Source organism: Myzus persicae, unplaced genomic scaffold (assembly GCF_001856785.1).
Source record: "Myzus persicae strain clone G006 unplaced genomic scaffold, MPER_G0061.0, whole genome shotgun sequence".
NCBI lineage: Eukaryota > Metazoa > Arthropoda > Insecta > Hemiptera > Aphididae > Myzus > Myzus persicae.
The window spans coordinates 852,996-874,035 of NW_019103412.1; the positions used below are offsets into that span (position 1 = coordinate 852,996).

Consider the following 21,040-nt stretch of genomic DNA (forward strand, 5'->3'; position numbering starts at 1 on the left):
TTTATGTGAGAATTCAGGTTGCCTTGTCATTATTCATTACTAGAGCAAGAATTCATGCACTAAAAAATCATCAAATATGCATTTAAAAATATGCACTTATGCATCAAAAAATTAAGACTATGCGGTTAAACATGCCCTTAAAAAAATTAATTTTATTATTATTCTATATAAGTTTCAACTATATTTATATTATTAAATTCATTTGGAATCTGTTTTGAATGTTGGATCCCATTTCTTCATTTATTCTGCACATAATAAAACAAAAAAGGTATTTACCGACCATTATTATTATTTCAAGATAACATTTAACTTTATCGTCTTTATGAGTTTATAACAATTGTTGACCTTAGTTCTTGAAAAATGTTCACCAAAAAGCTTGATTTTCGATAAACTATAAAAATATGCACTAAAAGCTTAAAATATGCTCTTATAATCAAAAATATGGTCCTTAAACCAAAAAATGTCCAAATATGCAAAAATATGCACTAAAAACTTTTAGCTTTTGGTCACAAACGTTGTGAAAGGTATTGTGTACTTACTCTGCATATGTTTAACTAAACCATAAAAAACATGCAAATGCATGAAAGTCCTTGCTCTATTCATTACCTATGTTGTATAAGTTCTTATATAGGACCATAGACGTTAAATTGTTTAGTATAAATAGTATAATGGATAGTATTTTACAGTATAGAACTCCGATTATCCGAACGCCAATCATCCGGACGTCCAATTAACCGGACGAGAAAAAAAAAGGCACGTGCCGTTATTCATACACTTGTGTCATAATCGTTTTTAGATTAGATAAAGAATAGGTATATATGATTCGTAATAATATCCGTCATTCCGACGTAGGTACATAAAAAATTCTGGAGCTTTTGACGCATTGGATTCGGCGTTTAAATATGTAGCTTGAGAGGCAAGAAGAATCGAACACCAGTAATTACGGCTTATTTTGTTTCAGTTAAATATATAATAAAATTATTCGTTTAAAGTTACGAATTTTAAATTATATTACATCTATATGAATAATAAATACATACATACAATATATTCTCACAATTATAGAACTTTTGATATATCGTACGTCAATCACCCGGATATTTGCTTATCCGGACCACCCTTGACATTAATTAGTCTGGATAATCGGAGTTCTACTCCTGCTACTATTAGCCTTGGGCAAAATTTGGTGACTGTATCCTTGCAGTTGTGAGTGTAGCTATTTTGCATATACTATACGCCGGGCAATAATTTATGTTTGCGCGGAGTATTTAAAACAATATTATGTTATTTTCAACATTTATATTTAATAAACAACTCATTTGTATCAGTAGTGTAAGTTACACCGATTTTTAGCGTGATCAATACTCCAGAAATACTGGTACTAATCTTAAATATTAACAATATTTCAAATCTCAGTTAAAGTGTAGTTATACCTATATGTCCTATAATAGTATATGCAGATCAAAATACACATTTACCGATAACGTTATCGTGTCTATTAATGTTTTACACAATTAGCTATATAATTTAACCAGTCGAAAGACGGTGATATATTTTATCAAATACATCAATTTTAGCACTTGTTTTTGGTATTTTCACAGCGACTTTTCTACTTTTATATTTGTCATTATTGTTTATTTACATTATTCATTCATCATTTTACATTCATTTAGATAAACAGCTGTACTTAATTTTGATAAATATCGGTGGCTCACTTGGGGGGGGGGTTATTTTTTTTTAGTGGTGAGATTTTTTTAAATCACAAGACTTTATAAACAAATATAAAACACATAATGTATACATCACACAATTTCTAATTCAAATCAGGTCGAAATGGATAGAGTGTTTAAAGTTAAACACCCACAGATCATCCTTTGTGTATACTCCTTTGTAATATGTACGCATAACATATAATTATTATATACTCTGTACGGCATGTAAACCGATGAGTAATATTATAAGGATAAACAAATATGTAATTATACATACTATAGGTTTATAATTTACATGTTTATTATGTAGGTATTTATTTATATTTATTAGTGTAGTTCTAATGCGCTATTTAACATATATATTTATCCAACATTACAGTATAGTATATTAATATATTATACATTTTTTTATGATTTTTTAAATATTTAAACCAAAAAATACAACATGATTTTGGGATAGCTTATGAAAAAAAAATTATAATCAATTGTTACAAAATAACGAACAATATTTTTAACCAATATTGCATTATCAATACAGACGTTTCGGCATAACCGCAGGAACACAATTATTATATTTTGTTAGTACGTTTCTTATATTTTATTATGTACCTAATGCATTTTACGCAACATGATATTATTATTATTTTTTGTATTTCTGTTTGTTATAACTTATATGACTTATATCGTTCCCACAAAATTACAAAATTACATCGCTTTTCATAATAATAATATGTATTATATATCGTTAAAAAATGACACGAACGACTTTCGTTTTCACTTCAACAAAGGTAGGCAATGTAAAAACGTAACATTGGTTTGAATATGTTCGCGCTCGAACTTTAGGCTTTTTTTTGATTTATATAATATATATAGTGTATTCATGCATAATAATATATATTATGGTATATAATATTTTAGTATATTATAATAGAAACACTTTCAAAGCGATGAAAACGTATTTTTGGCTGGCCAAAGTCTCGTTTGGCGAACACCTATATAATATAATATACTGATCATAGTGGGCATTTTATTATAATATAATAAATATTTCACGTTTTTTAGAGAAAAAAATCATAAAGAAAGTTATAACACGTTAGGTGTCCTTTTAAAATAGGCAGGCACCTGGCACCGATAATATTATTATTGTTGTATAGTATACCTATCCCTCTAAAATATAATATTATTTTCTACCAATATGAAAATAAGAGGAAATGCGAGCACAGTATAATAATATTTTAATGATAGACAAAAACTCGGGCCTTCCGACCGAAACGTATCTTATTCCCGATCTACGCTTTTATTCTTTTATATAATATAGACTTACGCATTTATTTCGTTTTTAATATATAATATTAATTAAGTACCTAATAATATTATTCGAATATAATACAATATTTTACATAAATAAGTAACAATAACAAGATAAACAGTACATTTTTTTACGAATATAATATAGGTATATTTTGTTTGACTAAAATATGTTGTGTTATTGTTATTATTGTTTTCATTTTTTTTTTATAAATTATAATTTAGAGAATAAGTATAAACGAGATAGACAAGAAACATGCGTCTATTAAAAAAGTCGATATAAACGTTTTTTCTAAGATATAATATATTATCGTTATCTGTTATTACGATTGACTAGGAATGAGGTATGAATGAGGTATTTTTTTTTTTGTAAAGATAATATAATTTTTGTTTAAATGATTCATTAATAAACGCACCTCTCCGGTCTTTCCGAGGATAACAATATTATTACAATTAAATAACGAAGACTATTTTATAATAACGTGTTAAATCTATCCGATCAAACAAAACGTAATGATGATAATAATAATAATAATAATAATAATAATAATGGTGGTAAAATAGTATTTACACAGAGAACTTAATATAATTATATATATATTTAGTAATAATAATATTAATAATACAATGGTATTATTTTCTGAACTAGGTATAGGGTAGGTAGGTGTATTAAAACTAAATAATGTTTACATGAAGCGAATAACAGTGGCTTAGTTTAGAACAACACCCGCGGGAGGGTTAACGAAGATAATATTATAATTTATATATAATATATTATAATGTATGTATTAATGTAATATTATTATTTTTTAATTTTTATTATAAGTAGGTCTATAATTTCTGTTAAGAGAAGGAGAGAAGAAAAAATAAAACGATAAAAAGATGAGTGTACCTACCTATGTATAATATATTACCCGATAGGGCGATGATATATAGGCAACATATTATATAATATTATTATCGGCAATATTCTACCAATATAATAATAACGCGGAGAAGACATCGGTGTATATTATAAGACGTTTTGTAATTGCATTGTTATTTTTTTTTTTGTTCGGTATCGACAATAATTTCACTCGCTCTTAAGTACAATATATCATAATATTATTATTATACGAAGGATCAGCCAGGATTTTACTTAGGAGGTAGGGCTGATAATTTGTTTTGAGGAGGCTTAACTGGGGTCCCTCATATTATTATGTTTGGGACGCTGATGCCATGGGTATATGACATTTTAGACATTCACATTAACCTTTATAAAAATTACAATTTTTATACATGGTTACGTATTATTTTTGGATAAGCGTTATTCAATTTTCCTGGAATCTCAGGGTGGTTTTCCGCGCACTCAGTCCCCCTGGCTATGGCACTGAATGATTATATTTTAATAATACGCACCACAATAAGACGAGGTTTGTTTTTATAATATCTCTATGGGTGGCACCTGAACGATAAACGACGATCATTAAGTGTATAATCTATTGGGTAAAACGGATGTATAAACATTTTTTTTTGTGTTTTTAGGAAAATTTATTATGTCTATGGTGGCTGGTAGGAATATTAGGGATTTTATTCTTTTTATTTTGGAGGGCTAATGACGACGGGTGAGAAGTTGAACATGTGAAACCACGCAACGATAACATTGTTATGTACATACAAATCGTGGACACTAAGAAAGTCATAATATATTAATGTGGTGGCCGGTGGGTACGCTAACAATTATTATCGTATAATGTTGTTTTTTTTTTTTTGAGAAAGAATTAGAATAATAATGTTGTAATATTCTCTACGGATAGATAACAATACACGAAATTTGCGCGTTTTCTCGTTCAGACAATTATCTATTTCGATATTATTTTACAGCGTGCCCATATCGGGTTGGAGGTGTTTGTTTGTATTTCAGATTCCGATTTGTGTGTCGTTTAAGGATTATTTTTGTTTACGGTAGTATAGTAATATTATAATATCCAATCGGCTGGTTAAGCGATGACAGTGACCGGCGGCGATGTTCTGTCGTTCGGTCGGTGGTTGCGTATAGGTAACGTTCTCTAGTTTTTGGCGTCGTCGTCCGGATCCTTCAGCGTGTGCCACTGCGCGATCGGACGCCTCGGCGACGCCAACATGTCGGACCAGTGCCGCAGTTCGGTGCCGGTGGCATTGTAGCCCAACACCACTTTGCCGATGGGCTCGGACGTACCGATGCGATCGTAGTCGACCACCGTCACTACCAGGTTGACTTTCTGCAAGCATTCGGACAACATTATAGTACACATTTTATTTTATCGCCACATCGTTATCAGTGCTCGGATGCGCCGAGTGCGTTCTTTTTACATATCATTTGGTTACAGTGGGTAGGTACCCCGTGACCGCCAATAGTCTCTCCTACCTATGTTGACATTAATGATTTTTTTATTTCAACCACTGACTATTGACACGAAAAATGCAGGTTTTATGTATGTTTAAATGAAAACATGGTGTAAAAGACTACAATTATTTTCACTTCAAAATATCACGAGAGTTAATTTACATTGACTAGGTATCGCAAATCTGTAATCAAATACCTATCGCATGTTGTTCGAGTATATTATTATGTTATGAACAAATTTACAATGGCGCACATATAAAGTGGAATATCGTATAGCCACCTGGAATAGAAACGAGAAAGCTTCTAAAGATGTATGGGTATGTAACCGAATATTTTTATCATACAGCTCTGCTAAATTTAATTAAAATCATAATAGTCGGCTTACAAAATAGTATAAAACCACATCAAAGTATTGTGTCCGTGACAGGGATAATTAAACAGTCCGTTGAATATATTATAAATTTATAATTTAAACTTACCTAAAAAGTGATTGTTTCAAACGCAAATAATAATTTTTTTCAGTTAAAAGTTTTACGTTTTTGGATATAATTTTTTTTAGATAGTTTTAAGTCATTAAAAAATAATATTTTGCTATCAAAATAATAACTATTTTTTATCATTAAATTTTTTGAAGTTTTTATTTTTTTTTTTAAAGACGGCATAAATCATAAATCATCAATATATAATTTAATTTTATATTTTGGAATATTTTTCTTAGTATTTATATCCATAAAATTTCAATTTTGAACGAGTAATTAATTATAAACACATGAGTATTTGGAGATGCGATTAGTGGAGTTAAGTTTCTAGCATGGATTAGTGGTTAACAAAACCCAATATATTTACCTAACTTAACCTATTCCAAAAAATAATTATTTCACCAAGTTTACAATTATAATTAACTGCAAAAATGACCGATTAATAAAAATAACTATACACGTTACGAGTCCATATAAATATATATTTAACAACCAAAATGCCATTTTAATACTATTACAATCATTGTTGAACTGAGAAATTTCTAACTTTGTTTGATCACTGGAATTCACGAACACATGAAAAATAATTTATGGTTAAAATAGGAGGTTTCCGTTAATAAATAGAAGTTGACGTATTACTAATTATTATGTGACCATAAAACTTACATAAAAAAGTACACACGAGGGTAGGTACCTTACATTCCATTATTTGTGTTTTAAAGAATAACAAAAATAACACAAAAGAGTATTAATATAAAAATAACGATTTCACTATTTCAGTTCCACATTTTAAATTAAATATAGGTGGGCTATTTTAAATTACTAGGTTCACAAACAATAATTCATGAATTGTTTAGGCAGCGTCACCTTGAACTTTAAAAGTGAAGCCTAAAAAAAATAAAGTTGAAATTATGATGGAAACTAAAAACGCCAATCGACAGCCGCACTTCTTGAATTTGGGTTGCAGGTAATGCATAATGTAGGTACATTTTTTAAATAACTAAATTTTTTTCAACGAAGTTTGAAATAAAAAAGTTTTCTATTATACAATAATTTACGTAACCGGCGTGTTATAAATAAAAGAAAATGGGTTTATCGATTCTACGAGCGAAGTTTTGACATTTAAAATCAGGGGCACAGTTAAAAAATTACCATTTTCTGCTGAATTTCGGCGAGTCGTTTTTTAAACTTCTTTAATATTAAACTAAGTTATATTAGCTCTACAATAATAATTACCAATGAACAATTTTTCGTGTTTTGTCTATATAAAAATATTAAGTAATACATGACTTATGCGCTTTTAATTTTTTTCCTATAATCCTACATTATATACCTAAGTAGGTAGATATTAACCAGATAAGTACCTATATATTTCTATATTTTAACTATATTAACCATATTATAATTTATAGCTGTTGAAAATATAAGCTGTATTTACTTGTATCTGTTCGAACGGCACTTCGAATGTAAACGACTCGTTGTAATATGGATTGAGGGTACATTTTTTTATACTAGTTTTCTTTTTCTTTAACCTTTTGCCATTTTGCATCAAAGCGATCTTCACGTACGGATCTACACAAAAAACACAAAAATGATATTATAATATATGTCATATGAACTACTAGCGAAAACTTCGATGACGAGAGTATAGAAAACTTATTGTACGATTGCAGACAATGGTTTTGTCTTATGGTTTTTACCTGAGAGTCCACCAACGTCCATTTTCTTTAAATTTTTAGCTTCCAATATTACTACTGTGAGTTTTCCGGCAGTGGGCACGTAACGCAACGAGAAGCAAATGTCTCCCAGCTTGTTGTCCTGAAAAAGGGCAAAACAAATAGTTTTAACTTCGAGGCGTGTTTGTAAGTATAATCGTTCGAATCGGTACAAAAAAAAAAAAACAATCCAATTTTCTAAAAAAAAAAACAAATTGATTTTTTACACGGGAACTTGTACTAGGTAATACAGCATGTTCCAAATGATTTGTGCCACTAGATGTGAATTTTGAATCTAATGATGTTATATTATTATTATTATTGTATTTCTTAAACGCTTTGGAATATTCAAATTCTAAGTATCCACTATACCTAAGTGTTTTGACATTCTACGCTATATAAGGTCTAGCACCCACTGCTCTATATAATATAATAATAAAAACAGTAATGTTAGTATAACAACAAATAATTAATATAATATTTACTATAGGTTAATATATATAATATATAATATGTATTATAGGCTATTTGTCACAGAACTTAATATTCCGTTTATTATACTATGCACACTATATTGTGCCTGGGTTTTTTGAGTCCAGGTTTTGTCAATACGATATCGCGTTTTATAATAAAATATTAAAAAAAAATTTCAATTTTGATTAATACACTATATATTTTTAAGCATAATATGTAAAGTTAATACAATATTCTTAAATTGAAAGTCAAAAAAATATTGTACATTTTTTTCTTGATAGAACTGTCGAAATATTAATTAATGAAAAACACCTGGGTTTACCTTTCGGTACTCCACATGGTTTTAATAATATTTTATCCTCAATGAACACATCGTATTTATACACAATTAGCGTAATATAGTTATTATTATATTCAGCGCCATAAAATACCTACAACACAATTATACATACTATATAATATATATTCTAATAATATTTTACTCTGATCCTAATTAAATCTAAAATAATATCATACCACTGTTTTTGTACGTAAATGTTACTCAATGTCTATGTACAAAAACATAACCTTTAGATCATAACAATATATACGTGAAAATTTGCATGTTTTCAGAGAACTACTGTATAAATAGTTTCGCTCACACTTGACATTGGTATCAAAGGTCGAACGGTGTCGATGGATGTACATTAGTCATTATTTAATATTCATTAACAATATTGTGGGTAACACGTTATACAGTTTGAATTATTGGTTTTCTAATGTATAATATTTTATATTAGTTGGGTTTCGACAGAAAAGTACGTCTACCTAATATAGAATTATTGTATATTATATATTATCATCGCTGCCAATGAGTAATTAATAAAATACCTACCTAAATGTTTTTTATTCACGCATGACCCATATTATCGCTTTGAATAGTAACAGCTGAAATAGAAATTGTTTATTTCGTATTGCGTTCGGACGGAATGCAACTGTCTGATTATATAGCGGTATTAAACAATAAAAATAAATTTGAAAACACAGCTAGATAATGAAAAATATTAGTTAATTGCCGTCTCGTCATTCAATATTGCAAAACGGTTGAAACGTGACGCCATGTGTGTCGGTAAACAAAAATTATCAACGTAGGTACTGATAGAATATTTTGGTTATTGTATCATATTATACATTTTATTAGTAATGTTTTATACTTTTATATTATGATTATCTAAGTTCTTAGAACATCAAGAAATGAACTATGTTTTTAAAATGAGAACTTAAGATAGGTAACTCTTTATTTTGGGTTTTTATTGAAATATGTTGACAACTGTCAAATAGTATGGCGTTATTTACAATAAAGTATTTAGTATTTAGTATTTAGTAATTAAGTAATTTTTGTGTAAATACCTACTAAATATTAGAAAGAACACATTTTTTGAAGATATGTTCTTTGAAATAAATTATATATGCGTAAAATAATTACAAATTGCGAAAAATGCATAAGTACAAAATAATGTAGGAGTAAAAGACGTAAAGTAAGTATATAAGTATACACAATTATGGTTGTTTAACAACGTTTGATTAACATGCTACCCTCAACTTTGCATACGGAATTATAATATATCACCGAGTATATCACTGATAACAGAAAGATTGCTGTTCATAGTATTAGTTTTAAAATGTGGCAACAATTATTAAGAATCATCCGAGCAGACACTTAGGTAACCGTAATTCAAAATGTGCTAGAAACGGTGTGGCTGGAACAATTATACTGTTATGGTAAACGGCAGTGATAGGTACAAATTATTTTTATTAAGTTCATTCGTGGGGGCGGGGGTCGTTTAGCTTTAGACCATTGATACCAACTCTGCGTCCGCGACACTTGATCATAACAACAACAATAATTATATGAATATAACGTCAACGCTAGTCGTCAACGAGGGAAAAACCGTGAAAAAGTCACGTCCATTTTCTTTCAACGAGAAAAACTGTCAAACGCATGAATATCTAAAAATATATTCCTAGAACATCGAAAACAAAGGATTTAAATATAAAACTGATGTATATATAATATATTTATATATATATATAAAAAAAAAATATTAAATAAAAAATCATAATATTAGCAGAACACCACAAAAACACGAGACACAGCACACATTTTGGTATGACACAGGGCTATATTTCGGCTGAGGAGGCCGTCGTACTTACGTGAGTATATATTTTTTACATTGTTGGTTTTCGTGGTGCACCGTGTTCCAAAAAAATCGGGTCGATTTTTTGTATTCAAACCAAAACAATACAAACAGAAAAAAATAACAAAATACAATGCTTGCGAACAACAATAGATAATAATATGAAAAAAATGTAGATGTAAAGAAGAAATAAAATATTGCAACAATATATAGGTATATATAATATAAATGTAAGTATAAATATATACAGGGTGTTTTTTTTTTAAACCGAACATCAGAATATTATAGATATATAGTTTGTGAAATATTTGTATTTTAGTTTTATTTCTTTGAACACTTTTAACCATATACTATTCTATCTTTCTTTAGTAGGTAGTAGGTACTCCGAATAAATTAGAATAATATATAGTATAAAAAAACAATAATAAAACGAAAATTACAAATATTCTTTGAAACATAGCCGGTTCACTTAAAAAAAAAACCGTATATACATATACTGCACTCCACACACACACACACATATTATAATATATCTAATAAATATAGGTATATTTGTACATATCATATAATATATGTGTGTGTAATAATATAATAATATATAGAATAGAAAAGTATTGCATGCTCGTTTTATACGAAAATCACTGATCCCAAAATTAACCAATGAATTAATTAAGTAGATAAAAATAAGGATTAAATTCAAACAATAGTTAAATATAAAATAAACATGAGTTAGAAAATAAAACTAATATTATCTATATAATATGAAAATAGCCATGAAATAGTGTTTTTTCCTGTCCGCTGTAGATAGGTATGGAAAATTACACGTGGTATTAATACTGACAAAGAGTTGTGCTAATTGGCTATCATGATCCATTGACAGTGGAATAAAATATTATCGTTACAATAAAATAATATACTTTGTCCTTTAAAATGTTGTAGTTAGAAATTAGTATTTTATTCTGAAACGCCCACAGACGGAGGAATACTTCAATAGAGTTCGATGAAGTTTTCTTATCATGAAAAAATCATAAGTTACTTTTGCGTGTACATAATTAGTACGACAAAATAATAATAATAATAACAATAATAATATGTTGCTTATGGACAAGAACAATATAACAATATAAGAAAAGCTTATTATTAAAATACAATATAGTCTCCCATAAAAAATTCGCCACAATCGCTTTTTATTACTGACCTGTCCTCCTTCTCCTTCGACCGACTGCAGTTCTCTCCATTCTTCGATCGTCTGGGCCAAGTCGATCTGACACAAGGGCACTTTAACTTCTCCTATTTGATCGTGCTTTGAGAACCGGTCGAAATCGAAAATGGCAAACACCAAAGTTTTGTTCATCGCATCTGCATAAGGTATTCCCTGCGGGACGAAGGAAAGAAAATACAAATAAAATAATGTATACTTACAGGTTACAACGCATTTATATACACTCATATAGATACTGAATGATACTGAGCACTCTTATATTATAGGTAGGAAATGGAGTAATTTAGTGTATTTTTCCGGGGAAGGACAAAATAAAATAGATATTTTTTATCTACTTCTGGTTAAAAATATAGCAGGGGTGGAAGTGAAATCCTTTTACACTCAATTAATTTACCAACAATATAAATCTATGAATGCAAACTTTATAAAGTAGTCTTTGAATCTTGTAGAATTTAAAAATAGTGAAAATATATTTAGTTCGTTTTATTGTATTATAATTTGTAGTGAAAAATATGTAAGTCTACCTGCCTATTATAATATAAATATTTTAATGATAAATAATTATATAACATACACATAGGAAAATAGTTCAAGCATAATGCTTTAGAAAAAATGTTTTAATATTCAACGAATTAAAACTTAAAGTAAGGGGTTATCTATTTCCCCACTATAAAACTATAGAAAGCACTTGCCTCCTCCACCCCATGAGCACGACAGATTAGGCCTATGCAGGTAATTATTATTTGATTCTGGGTACGTTCACAAGTGATAACTGATAACGTTAGAAAATTATAATAATGAATAAAAATGTACCTTGAACTGGAATGTTTCGTTAAAGACGGGATTCAGCGTTTTTCTGTGCACTTTTGTTTCGAATTTCTTCTTTTTGTCTGGCAATAAGTAGACCTTCACGTACGGGTCCGAAGTACCTCCCATGTCCAGGGCCGGCAGGTCTTCCGCTTGGATCACGGTCACGGAGAGAGTGTTGCCTTGGAAATCGTATTCCATCTGTAATATTATGTGCATCGGTTTTTTGCCCCATGCCACCAGATTAGAAAACAATTCGGATGTATAGACATATTATTACTGTGTAGCTATACCTTGAACTGTAACCTTCCCAACTTTTTCTCGTCCTTTGTACTGTCTCCTTCTTCCGCAATTTCCTCCGCGTTGTCAGCCAATTCTTCCATGTCTGGTTGTATCTGAAAAATCACCAAAATTATTGAAGTTCCGGCGATGTAAACTGTTTATTTTTGTTTATCAGTTGAAAGTTTTTCTATTACATTATGAGTTGTAAGTAGACTTTGTATAGATTTGTATGACATTTTCCGTATTTTATTATAGAATTTTTTAAACAATTTAATATTTTGACCGATTTAATTCCGAATATTACATACCTAATCAAATACAGCTACAGCGTTACAGATCTATAAATGTGTCATTTTTTAAATTACTTCCAGTGGATTAAAATAATTTATAGTTTATACCGGCATCGGATATAAAAACCTTATAAATTCTAATAATAACAGATTATAATCATGTTCTCATTCCCATTTATTAAACGCATAAGATTATAGTTTATTTTATGTGGTTATTTTGTACAATAGTGTGGAAACAGGGATAATTAAATCAAAAACCGATCATTGTGGTTGTGCTGTTTAATTTGTTTAAAATCCTTACTTTTTCTTTGTATGCCGAACCCAATAGTTGGACAGCTTTTAGATCCACGACGCCTTTTCCTTTTTTGCCATCTTTTGTTCTTCGCTTCCTGAAGAATCTGTGTATGCAAAAGCCCACGAATCCGACAGCTAGTAATACTACCGCTATACACACATAATATTATATGAGTACAAATAATTCAATTAACGAAGTTATTTTACGAAATATGTAAATTTGTTTGCATTTATTTACAGAAAACTGTTGCTTACCTATTATTATAGACCATGACGCCCATGGTGGCATTTCCGAACTATCCGTTGGAGTCAAGGTGTTTGGCGTGGACGTGATGAACGGTATGCTCGGCGTCCTCAAATCTTTGTCTGAGAGTTTAGTTTCTGCGCATAAATAAAATTTCAGTGGAATCAGTAAGGCAAAATACAGCACTGTTTTATGACGTAGTAGCCTACTTATATATTCGTTATGTCCAATTTACGATCTAACATAGCAATATATTGTGTTTAATGTTTATTTCGCACTTGCCTCCGTGCCGTGCGTGTGCGAGTGTATGAGGAGGTATAGGGGGTAGTAAAGCGGGCTTAAGGGTCCACCTATATATATATATATTAAGGCTTGCAATAAAGATTTCTGCAAAAGCCATTCCAATATAAACTGCCTCCTTTGTATTATTGACCTGTCGCAAAATGCGAGACACGCACTTTTTTGACATTTTTTAATATTATGTATTACGTGCGTGTATTATATAGACATAACTATAAAACGAGTAAAATTATTTAAAAAGTGTCATTTGTGTTTAGTTATTTTTCCAATCGTGAACCAATGGGAATATAATAATTTATAATGGCGAAGGTCGTATATAGTTAGGTGGTGGTATACGTGCAAGCGACAGGCGCTTTTTGAAAATATCAATAAATCATTTTCCGGTACATTTCTTAAACAGCCGCCTATTTTGAAATTTGACGGAGTAGTAATGTTAATATAAATTATACGAAATGAAAAATAGCGTCGAGACCTAAGATGAAATCATCATTATTATTTAACTGTCCACAAGTACACATGACTGCATGGTTTTATATAGGATATAGCGTGTAGGACGTGTAGGTTGTTGTGTACTCACTTGAGATGTCTGCGTTTTCTAGCTTAGAACTCATAGTCGTATCGGCGTATCCGGTACCGTCCAGGACAGGCGTACCCTGTCTGGCTGACTGGTCGAGCCCCTGGGCTGACGTACCGCCAACTGTCTTATTTTCGACGATCGCCGGACTCGGTGCCGACGTGCCCGATTTGTCTGCTGAATCGGATCCATCGGTCGACTTGTCAACAGGTGCCATATTTTATCCTGAAACAAAATACCATTGTTGAGAAAAAAGCAAGGAGAATAGTAGTAAATACAAAACCAGTGTCCAATATCCAAATAATATATACTTAGGTTATATTCATAATATTCTATTACTAAATTGAAAACGAAAATATATTTTACTATTCATTATTGTGATATTATGACCAATGATCATGGTATATGATCAACAAATAATATTGTATATTTTGACCCATGTCATTTTATTTTGATTGTCTACCAAAATATCTAACTTAAGGTTATTCCAATCATTCTAATTCATAAACTTTCGTCTCAGATAACGTTCCTTAGTACATTACTGGTCACACGCCATATCTGCACCACCTCAGCATCCAAACAATATTTTTACTCTTATCTCATTACTATGAACAATTCCATAACAAAATTTTAAAATCACCCATACCCTCTTATTTCCAATGATGTTTCTAACACATTAGCAGAAGGGACGAAATCCTATTCGTAAGTTGTCTCAAAAGAAACTGGCCACAGTGGTATCCTCTTTACATATTTAAATAAAATAAAATGCTGAGTACCTAATATATCTGAAGTAGCGTGGCACTAGACGTTTCCTTCATTCTTGTGACCTTATCCTTATGTCTCGTACTTATTTAAACAACGATTTTGCTGATATTTTATTTATTTATAATTCACATTGTTAATATTTTCTATTTTCAATGAATAAAAATATACCTAGGTACTTTTAGTTTTTGTAGTAACTTTCCGAACTAATGGTCAAAACCCGTAAATCTTTAGAGTTGAGTCATTTATGGCTTTCATTACACACGTGTTCTATGACATTCTTATGACATTTTCTAGAACGCTTTGAACTTTAATAATGTATAACGGGGCTTACTACACTTTGTAAAGTAATAAACTAATAAATAACTCAGTAATTTAATTTCATACACGACCAGAAGGAATGGCGTTTTCACAAATATTTATAAAATTCCTTAGATGGTTTTTCTTACATTTTTTTTAGTCAGAATTTATTGTTTGAATCTAATCGATGACGATAAGTAGTGGTGGTATATTAGTTCTTCTTTTTATTTGTAAAAGTTGGCCTTCAAAACCATGCAGACAAACATATTACTACCTATATATTAATACCTAGAAATGTAGTACATATAGTACGATATACCTACTTTTATTGCAAATTTAATATTATTTAATAAAGTTATCTATTTATATAATTTGTAAATAAGTATAATACAGAATGAAACACCAAGCACGTCTTCCCATTTGTTTCAAAATTTAAACTAGTAGTTTCTGAATAATTAAAATGTAATATGTATACTTAGAAAACTATAAAATATGTGTAACAAATATTTATTTCCTATACTCAGACGATTGACACAACATATTAAATGTCTACAGATTTATAATAGATACTATAATTTTTAAATGACCATAGCTCCATCATATTTTCCAAACAGAGTTTAGTAATTAAGAAATTCAAAATTTGAATTTAGATTTGGTTATTTCAATTTCAAAAAATCATTTACTTAATAATTTACAATTCTTAGAAGTTTTAGTTTTTAAAATATTATTTATTTATTTAATAGTACTATTATTTATCCACTTATTTTTGAAATGGTTATTCCATATAAAAATATTTATATCATCCGAATTAATAGCTATATTTGAATAACAATCCATCAACAATAATTATATGAACGAAATCAATAAAATTTAGCTATAAAAGATAATTATAATAAATTATATGTCAGTAAGTGGTTTAAATGGACAAATAAATATCAAAAAAAAAAACGCAAAAAAATTTCTGCCGAAACCAGGGATCGAACCAGGGACCTTTAGATCTTCAGTCTAACGCTCTCCCAACTGAGCTATTTCGGCTTCATGACGTAAACATGGTTTTGAGACTGTTTTAATGATTACGCAATACTTCTGGTGCAGAAAGAAATAGAAGATAATATGTCACTTGTCACCATTAAGTTTGAGCTTGAGTTGTACCTATTGAGTATATAGTATTAACTATAGATGGTATATGTATGGTAGGTGTAGTAATACTTAATTGTATATTTTTTTACTTTCAAGGTGATCTAGAATTTAGCATGTAGGTAATTTGGTGCTTTTCTATCTAGTTAGGAATATCAATATTGGCTTAATTAATAAACATTAGAACTTTTTTTTTTTCTTATTACCTTAGATCTAATAAATCTGACAATATTTTAATCCTGTAATTCTATAGTTGTTATAGCTCAGAAAGTGGAGGGGTTCTGTACAAGAATACATTTATACATTTATATATTATGATTTGTATATAATAAGTAGGTATGATATTTACTTTTGATTACAACCTAGTCTTAGATAGGGGGTCGCCGTTGTACTTACAGTCGTGTCTTTCCTATAGTAGTCGTATATAGTTTAGTTGATAGCTGTGGAAAGCGGAGGTGGCTCTTAAGCTGTGAAGTTGTAATAAACTGACTCTAAATGAGTTTTAGTAAATTATCTGTCTTTGTTACTGTTAGCCTGCAGAGTTGGTTGCTGGTGTAATATCAAAAGTTTACACTTAAAATAGGTGCAAAAAGATCAAATTATAAATGAAAACTGATAAAGAAGACTAAAATAGTGAAGGTACCGTAGATATTTGTAGGATACCAGGGTGGCTATAAATTGTAATACCTACCTAGGTGGCTAGGTATATGATCTATAAGGTCTACTGCTAGAGCTCAGGGGTCTTCAACCCGCGGTTCGCTTTGTCGTTACTCGAGGCCCGCAAAAAAATTTTAATCGTACCATGTATTTTTTAATCATTGAATACATTGTTTTTATGACGAATTATGCGGCCTCGGAGTGATTATAAAAATAAAATAATAGATGACCCACTGTCTCAGAAGGTTCTTCTGCTCAAAACGTAGGGGAACTGGGGAACCGTCTCATAATATTATTATTTCTACAATTCTACTATTTAGTATTTTACCCATATATTATTAAAGCTAAAGGAAGTTAACCACACTATTTAAACATAATTTTATATTTACTAAGTGTAGGCACTGAAGATCAGTCACAATTTTAAAAAAGCAAAAGAATTTTGATTTAATATAATTTTTAGGAATAACGTTTGTTCATTTGTTCGATTCAAAATTTGGACAAAAATGTATTGAATGTTGAGGATTTTTAGTGGAAGGACATCTGAAAGTGCACCTTCCATTAATCTGGGTATGCTCTAAGATTCAGGCACCCATATGGCTATAAATACAGAATACTATGTATGTTTGGGCGTCTGGCGAGAGGCACAAAAGATTAGATTGGCTGTTGTCCGTGAGGACATTCGGTCTGGTGTTCGGATCCCGTTATAATAATATTATTGTATCAAGTAGATACGTTGGCGACGTGACTGGGTAATATACTAATATGTCTAAATGATCATATTATTGTGTAGGTCGTAGGGCATAAACACGCTCGACACGCTCCAAAAATGGCAGAAATGCAGAGATATAATATTGTTTAACCATAATCATGGCCATATGATATCATAATATGATATAATATTAGGTACCTATTATACAGTATTACATAGTATACACCTATAATACTCTATAAGGAAGACATGTAGGTACATAATAGTATAGTACATTATAATATAATACCGACCTATTTATGAATATACGTAATTTACATATTTACTATTTATTAATATATTATACACACATGAAATCCGACATACCGTATGATATACTATAACTAGATACCTAGTTCTACTACCTACCTACCTAGTACCTACCATGAGCCAGTTATAGTCTTGATGGGTTTTTTTCGTGAAATGTATGGATCCCGGATAATCACATAAATAATCACACACCTATAGAGGCTATAATCTATATGAATTGTGATTGTTTTAATATAAAATATAAGTTACGGGAATAAAATTATGGAAGTAAAACAACGAATTAATACACATCAATATATTATTATTATTATGTGTGTTTTCTCATATTCTCCGTGTCATTTCGAAGTTATTCCAATTTGCAATGTAAATCGATACAACATCACTAAAAAAAAGTTTTGCGTGCAAATCCAAATTACTATTCAATCCTGATCGACAGGTATTACGTGACAAATGAACAGAATTATATTACTTAATAATACCGTGTTTTGACTGTTGAAATTGTCGCATCCTTTTTTTTCTCGCGGTCGGTTATTATTCAGGCACAGTTATGGACAACAAACAAATTTACCATCATAGTTGCAATGAAAATACTCATAGTTCTAAATTTATTTCAATGGAAGAAAAAAGGCCCCTTACACCCCTAAATGGCACCACTGATTTTATGGTATGCATTTTATATATTATGTACCTATTGTACCTATTGCGAAGAGTGCGGAGCCCAGAATTTGTCTAAAACAGCATTCGTATTATGGATTTTCTGTCTTTTTAAAATGTTGTTTTTCGTTGATAAAGATTTTTTTATATAACATTATTTTATAGGTATTAATATTATTTCAGATAGAGCCTACTGTCTAGGTAACATGGTTTGACACACTGACTTTTCTGGATGAATACAGTCCATTTTTTTCTATAAATCTCGCCCTAATTATAAAATTCCATTGACACAGGCCTTCATGACAAAGTCGATATACTTTATTGATTATTATGAAAGTAGCTGGTAATGTATACCTATAGCAGTCCATTGAAATGTTGAGATCATATGAATAATCACATTACAAAATTAACACAATTTTTTTTTGATATGTAAGAAATTTACTGCAGTATTTATAGTGCAGTCGTATAAGGCCAAAGGTCCTATAAGTATTCGGCTGTGACTACTAGTTGTAAACATTATATTCTATGACGTATGGCATCATTTTTCGACTTAGTGAAGAAATTTATGTAAACAAGTAAATCTCATGTATTACTTTATATTAATTATTTATTAAAGTAGTTAGGTGAGTATGCGTGTACCTACAGCGTACCTATTACCATTTATTATAAATAATAATCTAAACTGTTGTACTGTACAGTACATAGAATTTTAAGATGAACTATAAATTATCTGCTGTAAAATCATAATAATTATATAGTAGTACAATTTATTTACAATTTTTTCTTGTAACTTAAAGAGAAAAATATGTTCGAACATTTATCATAAATTATATAAAAATTTCAATGTTGATATTTTTAGTAACGCTTCCAATGACACATCACTTTTCACTCTGCCGGAGCATCTATCCTCCTTCTTCATAAATGTATTACTACGATATCGCTTATGTTTATATGGTGTGGATATGGTGTTTTGTAGTGTTAATTAATTGTTATTAGCCAGAAAATACCGTTAATTTGGGACATCATGCGATACATAACAAAAAAAAACTCTAATACCTATAACTAAGTAAATTATGATTTTAGAATATTTCGAACTTTATTGGTTGGTTTGATACTTTGGCTAGTAAATAAGTAAATAAGTAATAATAACAAGACAAACTTATGGAATAGGGACATATTTTATTATTACCGTACAAAAATAAGTTTGGCAATGATATTGTGATTTTATGAATGGACAATATAGTTAAGTAAATTGTGTACGGAAAATACAATTCAAGACTGTTTTGAATAAATATTAAATATCTATAATTATTATTACTTAAAACTACAGGTTTGATAACACCGGAAATGGTATAGATCTATTGGTCGTCTAATTTGAGGTGTCACTTTGTAATTATTTTGGTTAACGAAAATTGATTTGTAAATTTATCAGGTTCAACTATATCTCTAATGATAATGTTTAATATATTGTATAACTTACATAATATATATTATAATACAATTACAGGGAATGTAATCCTATGTTGTGGGTAGTTTAAGCTATTAATATACATTGCATCATATGGTTATAATACAGTATCTATAGGTTCTGCAGATTAATAAGGTGCGCCGATTATAATTAATCATTATAAATGTATAACACGGCTTACGAATCGCAGACGGACTGTCGTCATCAAGACTCGACTGTTCATAATTTTAAAACCGTACCTACAACTCAAAACCCAACAACATCGACTAGGTATTTGGAATGTGTGATAATGGTCCTATTGGTCCTGCTATAAAGTATAATTATTCCTATAATAATAAAATGTGTTACGCTAATTAATCATATCCATCGTTGGGTATAGATTATATATATATACATATAGAATATAGGTACCAATATATTATCAGGGATTCAGTGTCAGCCATTTGTCATTTTTGTTTTTTTATACGACGGTTACATTATAATACTGTCTTAGTATATTGTAATTAACTAACAAATACGTAAATGTTATAAATCGATATATTAATGTCCGATATTTGCTTATACCAACTAATTTTTATTTGTTATTATCCTGTAGACATTTTCGTATGTTTTGTACGTAGTTACAAATTTTTACCGTCTTTGATGTTAGAAACTAAATATGTGCTGATGTCGAAGACACGTATTACGGTTTTATTCAATTCTTTGATGAGTATTCGGACGAGGAATATATAGCCATATACCTACATGTAGACAATATACATTTTTCAGATAACATGCATCTTAAAATATATATTCATTGAA

General features: G+C 29.7%; 1 protein-coding gene and 1 non-coding gene across 4 annotated transcripts in view; both read right to left on the reverse strand.

Annotated features, from left to right (window-relative positions):
• Nucleotides 1-3,349: 3,349 nt before the first annotated feature.
• Nucleotides 3,350-21,040, reverse strand: part of LOC111034415 (synaptotagmin 1) — a 36,425-nt gene continuing 18,734 nt past the window's right edge. For 2 of the 3 annotated variants that reach the window (XM_022315642.1, XM_022315643.1), the window contains exons 2-10: nt 14,247-14,468; nt 13,381-13,506; nt 13,133-13,275; nt 12,553-12,654; nt 12,266-12,460; nt 11,429-11,605; nt 7,565-7,682; nt 7,303-7,436; nt 3,350-5,260 (exon numbers count right to left, since the gene is read on the reverse strand). In XM_022315642.1, coding sequence (XP_022171334.1) covers nt 5,069-5,260; nt 7,303-7,436; nt 7,565-7,682; nt 11,429-11,605; nt 12,266-12,460; nt 12,553-12,654; nt 13,133-13,275; nt 13,381-13,506; nt 14,247-14,460 — 1,401 coding nt within the window. In that variant the 5' untranslated portion in view covers nt 14,461-14,468 and the 3' untranslated portion in view covers nt 3,350-5,068. The remainder of the gene's footprint in view (nt 5,261-7,302; nt 7,437-7,564; nt 7,683-11,428; nt 11,606-12,265; nt 12,461-12,552; nt 12,655-13,132; nt 13,276-13,380; nt 13,507-14,246; nt 14,469-21,040) is intronic. The other variant, XM_022315644.1, reaches the window with a different exon arrangement.
• On the reverse strand, nt 16,268-16,340 carry Trnaf-gaa. Its single transcript has one exon. It is a non-coding gene; the product is annotated as a tRNA-Phe (tRNA).